This window comes from Lampetra planeri, chromosome 44, assembly GCF_965212315.1.
Source record: "Lampetra planeri chromosome 44, kcLamPlan1.2.h2, whole genome shotgun sequence".
NCBI classification, from domain to species: Eukaryota; Metazoa; Chordata; class Hyperoartia; order Petromyzontiformes; family Petromyzontidae; genus Lampetra; species Lampetra planeri.
In genome coordinates, this window is record NC_136150.1 from 3,380,639 (window position 1) to 3,388,445 (window position 7,807).

Here is a 7,807-nt window from a genome sequence, read left to right on the forward strand (position 1 = left end):
CGCACGAGATGGGAGCGGTGGGTTGCTGCGATTAATAAACAACGCGAATTCCAGCGTCGGGGGCGGTAACAGTGTGGTGCAAAGACGCGTGTGTGTACGCGTGTGTACGCGTGTGTCTACTTGTGTGGTGGTGAGCGGTTAGCGCGCTGCGCTATTAACCCGGCGATTCTCGCTCACGGAAAACACCGGTGACGATTATCTGCACTGGTCCCAGGACTCCCCTAGGTCGACTCGGCCTCAAATGAGTCCCCGGTGCGGTGTGCAAACATCGCCACTGGAGAGACAAAGGCGGTCGGGCGTGGTGCTGGCCACACACCCACTCGTGTGCCGTGCCGGCCTTCATAGGTGCTCGCTCACAGCACTTGCCCCTGCAGTCTGTTAAGGCTACACGGGGGATCTTTGTCTTTTTGTGAGACTGACTGCCCAGTCATCTCGGTCAATCAACCCACGGCACCTGACGGGAGGGAGGGAGGAGGGGGAGGATCGGGTAGGGGGTAGGGAGGGGAGGAGCGGGGGGGGGTCACGTGTCAGCCGGCTTGCCGGGTCACGTGACTCTCCGTCTCACTCGCCGTGGTGGTAGAGGAGGAGAAGGAGGGTTGTTCGATGGCGGGCCGCGGCAAGCTGATCGCTGTGATCGGGGACCAGGACACGTGCACGGGCTTCCTGCTGGGCGGCGTTGGAGAGCTGAACAAGAACCGCAAGCCCAACTTCCTCGTGGTGGAGAAGGAGACGAGCGTCACGGAGATCGAGGAGACCTTCAAGTGAGGAGGAGGGAGGGTTGTAGGCCGAATGATTGTTTGGGTTTGTGAATGAAGACGCGCAGGGAGGGGGGTAACGCTCCTATAAATCATTCTCTGAATGGGTTGATAAGCACGGTTGGCTACGTACGGTGCGAAAGAAGTTCAATCTACGTACGTAAATTTATTGTACGTCCGTGCCGCGTTCAAACAATGCTCCACGTCTCGATTCGAAGCCTTCGTGACTTAAGGAAACCCCATACCCTTTGGTTGTTTCGGTAAAGAATAAAAATAAAATAGATGACTACGTACACAAAAACTAAGCTTAGTGATCTATTATGTTTCTACGTGAGTTTACCCAAAGAACCAAAGAGTTTAATGTTCCACGTTATCTTCTTGGTTCTTTCGGTAAAGTCACGTAGAAGGGAAGTAATAAAATAATAAAAACAAAACATAATAAAATAATTCTGCTTGCGTTGTGGCCGAAACGTCGTGAGAATAATTTTAATGTTTTATTTTTATTATTGTATTATTTCCCTTCTACGTGACTTTACCGAAAGAACCAAGAAGATGTATCCCTGCAGTCACGAAAGAAGCTTTAAATCGAAAGTTCCACGTTACTAAGAGAATCGTGGTGGGGGGGGGGGTGAGTGGCCGCCGCTCGGATAGATTTTCTGCCGCCCTCCTGAGCTCGCGAGCCCCGCGCGAGGCGCCTGCGGCTTGCGGCCTAGCGGGGCGGGGGTGGGGGGTCCCCACCACCATCATCTTCATCGTCACTTTAAGACGTTTCTTGTTCGTGTTTGTTGAGGGTACACCCGAGTCAAGAGCCGCAGGGCTCACAGCAGAGGTCGCAAACGGGTTTTGATTCCTTACCCGTACCCGGCCGGGTACGGGTAGCCGGGTATCGGGTAGGGTACGGGTATCGGGTACCCGGTTGCGACCTCTGGCTCACAGGGCTGTGTCTAATCTACATGGAGCTGAGCTGAACCTCGACACGGCCGCCGCGGCTAAGACCTCGGCACGGAAATCGTCGTCATCATCGTTGTCGTCATCATCGTCGTTGTCATCATCGTCGTCGTCATCCTTATTGTCGTCGTCGTCGTCATCATCGTTGTCATCATCGTCATCGTTGTCATCATTGTTGTCATCGTCATCATCATCGTTGTCATCATCATCAGCGTTGTCATCATCATCGTCGTCGTTGTCATCATCATCGTGTTCGTCGTCATCGTCATCATCGTTGTCGTCATCATCATCATCGTCGTTGTCGGCGGTGGCGTTTTAAAATGCCCGACGCCTTCTCGCTCGAGAGAAAATTTCCGTTTCGCGGCCTCAGCGGTGGATACTCGACGTGATTACAGTCGCTGTGTGCTCGTCTCTGTGTTTGTGTACTCGCCTCTTGTGTGTTTGTGTGCTCGTCTCTGTGTGTTTGTTTACTCGCATCTTGTGTGTCTGTGTACACGTTTCTGTGTGTGTACACGTCTCTTGTGTGTCTGTGTCATTGTCTCTGTGTTTGTCTACTCGTCTCTGTGTGTTTGTGTCCTCATCTACTGCTGGATGACTGCGTCCACCTGGCCGTGTCGGTCATTGATGCTGTTTGGCCATACTTCACCACACTGGTCACCGCGGATTTGGGGAGGCTGGAGTGGGGAGACTTGGAACCGATTCTCATTTCGCCACTGACACCAGCCCGGAATCTAACTCTTCTTAACAAACACTTTCTTTTTTACGAACACATTTTCTTTTCTATCACTGGTCCCGGCCAGAGAAATGTCGAATTTCCACCGCCGGCTTAGTATGGGCTGCAACGGTCGGAGTCGGGAGACGTCGCTACGAGTTGAATGTGCCCCCCCATTTGTGGTTGTAGCCCCGTTTGTGTACCGCGTGATGTGGGGGAGAGACCCCCTTTTCATCCAGCAGTGGCTTGACCATGGCGGGCGATGGTGTGCACGGTGTTGCGTGTCTCGTGCTGCGTCTTTATTGCAGGTGCCTGTCGGCCCAGCACTTGGCTCCAACGGGCGTAGAGGGGCGATTCATGCAAGCTGCCTCAATCCTGGCCATAACCCAGATAACCATCCCGGTTTCAATGGTTAGCCAGTGAGTATTGTACGAGTCGTTGTGTTGAGGTGTGTGTGGGGCGAGCGGTAGTGTAGTGGCTAGCGCATTGTACTATGAACCCACCCACCCCAGTTCAGCTCCTGCCCACGGCCATCATCAGTGGTGATTTAACATCTTAACCTGTCCAAGCCCTGCCCTGTGTTGGCTCGGTCTTAAACGAGTTCCTGGTGCAGTGGGTTAAACATCAACACTGCAGACCGAAGTGGACGGCACGTGGTGCTCGCTAACAGCACTTGCTCAGAGGTCAGAGCGTTGAGCTGGCACCGCTGAGACGCTGGGTTGGGATCGGGGTTCTCAAGTGGAGTGAGTGAGTCAAAAGATCTCCCCAAGTGACCACAACAAACGCACCTTGACCACAACAACAAACACACCTTGTTCAGTTGGGTTCTTCTCTGTGCCGTGGCTAAATCCACCTGCGATGCTTGGGTTTCGGTTGTGCCGTCACACGGTCGAACATTGCTCGGATGTGGATGGGTGGAAGAGAGATGCCCCCTTGAAGTGTGAGGCTCAGGTCACCTGAAGAGGATCCCAAAGGTCTCTTGGTGCTGTGCCGCTTCTGTGGCCTGGTGAGTTTGCCCTGCCGTGCTAAAGTTCTGATCGGATGCTTCTTCCCGTGATGCCGATGGCACGGTCCGGGTAACGTCGGGCGAGGCGGTTGGGGGGATGGTAAATGTAACCTTCACTCACGTGCTTTGTTTCTCTTTGTCTCGCGACAGGAGCTTCCTCGTTCGCGACGACATCGCCATCATCCTCATCAACCAGTTCATCGCCGAGATGATCCGCCACGTGGTGGACGCTCACAACCGCTCCATCCCAGCCGTGCTGGAGATCCCCTCCAAGGAGCACCCCTACGACGCCACCAAGGACTCGGTGCTGCGCCGCGCACGCGGCATGTACAGCGCGGAAGACGCGCGGTAGTGAGCTCGCCCGCCCGCTCCACCGCATCGCTGCTCGACCACCCACTCGCCCGTTTTAACCGCTCGCCCACTTGCTCGTCTGCTCACGCACTCGCTCATCCGCCTGCACACCCACTCGCCCACTTGCTCGCCCACTCGCTCATCCGCTTGCACACCTACTCACTCACTCGCTAAACCCCTCGCTCATCCATTCGTCCGCTTACCAGTGCGTCAACCCACGCCCAGTATCTGTCGCTATATTGCTGAAGTGTTACCCACTTACTGAGTCATCATCATCATCTTCAGCCATGGTCAATCCACTGCTGGATGAAGGCTTCCCCCAAACTTGTCGCCATCTCGCGCGGTACCCTGCGATGTGTTAATCCACCCGGCTGCACCCCTGTGGCGACCGTCGGTCGTCGTCCCTCGTAGCGGCGACGCGACCCTGCCATTGCCCACTCAGTCACGGTGATGTCTTTAGCCAGCGTGTTATTTCTCGTCTTCTCAGTGTAACTACTTAACTTGTGAATTTATGTTAATGGCTTCGAAGTTGTGAAATAGTTTTTGCTGTCCCAAATCTAAAGTAATCTGTGAGTAACGATTGCGCGTGCAAGTAATTTTCCTCCGTGGTGCAATGGATCGGTGCGATTCGGAGTCGCGGTTTGATCGGAGAACTCGTGTTTATTTCACATCGCGGTCAATGTCGCAACCTCCCTGTCTCGCTGCAGCGGCTTCACCTCTGCCGCAGTATAAACAGAACCGCCTGTGGTTTGCTTTCGGCTGTCTTGTTTGGGAGCTGTGCTGGGCGACTGCCGCGTTCGGATGTCTGCACCCGGTTGCCCTGAGCCGCTCCACTCGAGTTTGAACTGGAGCTGCCGACTCGGCACCGCGTCGCCAATTGCTCAGTTTCTTCAACTCGACTTGGGCAGGGGTTCAGGCCGCAGCCAGAACATTCCGGCCCGGCATCACTCCGCCCTGGCAACAACTCGGCAGCGATCCGATGTCGACAAACGGCGCGGCTCAAAGTGGGCGGCTTGTCGGTTGGCCGCGACGTTCGCCTCTACACTTTTAATGTCACGATCACACGTTTCAGCGTAAACATCCTGCGTGATAATACATTACGTAACAATTAACACTCGGTATTTAATGTTGTCATGCAACGCGGTCCTGACCTTTCCTCGCAAGTAGCTAAAGGTCAAAGTGCAGCCCCGCGATTGCGCAAGCCACCGCTGGCAGGAGGCCTCCACCCGCCGCAGCACTCGTGATGCCTTCCACCCGCAAGGGCTTCTGGGAAAGCCCCGCCCAACGCGCGCGGTCACCCGAGTCACTCGGCAAGTCAGGGGAACGCCCAGAGGTCGCAACCGGGTACCCGATACCCGTACCCTACCCGATACCCGGGTACGGGTACCCGTTTGCGACCCTGGTGCGGCCGGGTACGTGTAGACCGTGAGTCACTGGTGAGTAACCGTTTGTCACTCATTTCGGGTAGGGTACGGGTAGGTTGTGACCCTGGTGCGGCCGGGTACGGGTAAGGAATCAAAACCCGTTTGCGACCTCTGCCGCAGGTGCGCTTCGCCGTACAGCTCCCCCCCCCCCCCCCCCCCCCCCCCGTGCGTTCTCCGATTGCACCGCGTGCTGCACGGTACGATGCCCCGACGTTTCCATCCACGTGCTGCGAGCTTCTTAAGAAACTGAATGCGAATTTATTAACCCTTCGCTGTGATTATGATCGTCTTAACTCAAAACCCTGAAATGCTGCTGTCTTGTGTATAAAGTGTGTGTAATAGGTGCGTTACCCACCATAAAAAACCATTAAACGTCGGTGACGGAGTGCGCCTGCCAGCTGAGATGTCCTTCGGGGGGGAGGGGGGGAGGGGAAGCTCTCGAGCGGTGAGGAAATGGTCAAGAAATATCCCGGGCAACCCTCGGTCGGGTCTCCGATGGTTCGTCTGCCCGGTCGCGTGAAACGACGCGCGTGTGCAGTGTCGTGCGGACTGCCCCCCACGGTCGCAGAGTCATCGTGGACGAGCCGGACGGTGCCAACGTTTGTCCAAGCTTCGCGGTCCTCCTGAAGATCTTTTTCGGCATGACTTACGAGTGTGTTTCATTTGTCCGCGAACAATTATATAATCCGCTGTTCGCTCCGTGCGTTTGCCTACTCGGGCCTCGCCAAAAATGGCGAGCGCTCCCGTAGCCGGCCACACGACGATGGGAACCCCGAGGTGCGTACCAGGTGCTATAGGCTGCTCGAGGGCAGTGGAGCCAAGTCCGTTTAACACGGAGGCTTTCGCGACCAACATCATCCATAATAGAGGTTTTTAATTGGGTAAGATCGCGAAAATATTCAAATGTGTCGTTAAACCCGACACCACCCGACACAGCCAATTAGTAAGGTTGTGTCACGTAAACAGAACGTGGCCAATTCGTCACTAGTACAACACTAGTGTGTAGTGTATAGTAGTGTAGTGTATAGTAGTGTGTAGTGTATAGTGTAGTATACTAGTACAGCACAGTGGTGTGTTTTAGAGTAAATCCACAACATTTACAATCAAGAGTATGACGTTTCACCAGTAATTGCAACCAGCCTCATCAGGCCACAGCCAGATTTGTGGAGAAATCCTCCCGTTCGTTCTCAAGTTCATTTTATGTTTGCCCTCCGTCTTCACGAACCACACTTACCAGCCCGGTGAAGTATGGTGTAACTTGTAACTCAATTTTTACCCACTTCCCAATGTGGTATCGACTGCAAACTTGGTATACTTATGTCATACTGATGACAAAACTATATTCTATCATAAGAATATATATATTTTTAAACATTATTTTTTTATATGTTATGTTTCGGCTTGGCTCTAATTGTCCACGCTCAACTGACGTTGGCTGTAAATCACCACGGTCCCTTGCGTTATGGCTTCGGGGCCACTTCCTAGAGTCGTGGAGTTCTGCCATTGCCAGTACATTTAATAAAAAAGCGTGTTTTTAAAGAAGTTTTTTTTTTAATATTACTTTTTTTTTGGGACGTTCCGGGCACGGGCCCTTTGCCCGAGGTGCTGGTGGCGATTGGCCGCAAGCACCGCGGGCACGGCACCCGCGGCCACCGCCAGGTGGCGCCATGGAGCCACTCGAGCTTGCGAGGCAGTGACGCGGTTTGACCAGGACAAGGCGAACCCGTTGTTTCACACGAAGACTTTCGCGACTAATATCGTCCATAATATCGGGGGGGGGGGGGGGGGGGGTGCGGTTTTGAGCGCGTAAATAAATCAATAAATGTGCCGTTAAACCCGCCACCACCTGACACAGCCAACTATGTCACGTGAGCAATAAGTTAATAGTTCAGCGCCCTACCGACTGACTGTGTGGTGTGTTGGAGAGTTAAACCCAACTGCGGGCACTGCCACGTTGCGGTGCCTGGCCATGAATCCCATTAATTCAGAGCTTGGCATAGGAGGGGGGGGGGGGTGACAACTCCGTACAGGTGGATTCAAGAATCCGATGCTGTGGCTGGAGCCGCTCTGCCAGTCGCCTGCAACCTCCTCGCGGTCGATTCGCGGCTCTGGTGGTGGGGAGGTGAGCGGTGGTCTGGCGGCATGAGGTCAACAACCAGCAACAACCACTCTTCACAACCACGCCACCACAACCACACACTACACCACACACTGCACCACAACCACTCTTCACAACCACGCCACCACAACCACACAATGCACCGCAACCACACACTACACCACAACTACCCTCCACAACCACGCTACACCACAACCACACACTGCACCACAACTACTCTCCATAACCACACTACACCACAACCAACACTACACCACAACCACAGACAACACCACAACTACACACCACCACAACTACTCTCCACAACCACACACTATACCACAACTACTCTCCACAACCACACTACACCACAACTACTCTTCACAACCACACTACACCACAACTGCCCTCCACAACCACACTACATCACAACCACACACTACACCACAACCAACACTACACCACAACCACAGACAACACCACAACTACACACCACCACAACTACTCTCCATA

General features: G+C 54.0%; 1 protein-coding gene across 1 annotated transcript; it reads left to right on the forward strand.

Moving 5' to 3' along the window:
- The first annotated feature begins 539 nt into the window (after positions 1-539).
- On the forward strand, positions 540-5,586 carry ATP6V1F (ATPase H+ transporting V1 subunit F). The gene is made up of 2 exons (XM_078614406.1): positions 540-761; positions 3,572-5,586. Exons 1-2 carry the CDS (start codon positions 604-606, stop codon positions 3,771-3,773), a joined length of 360 nt encoding a protein of 119 aa, XP_078470532.1. The 5' UTR covers positions 540-603; the 3' UTR covers positions 3,774-5,586.
- The last annotated feature ends 2,221 nt before the right edge of the window (positions 5,587-7,807 follow it).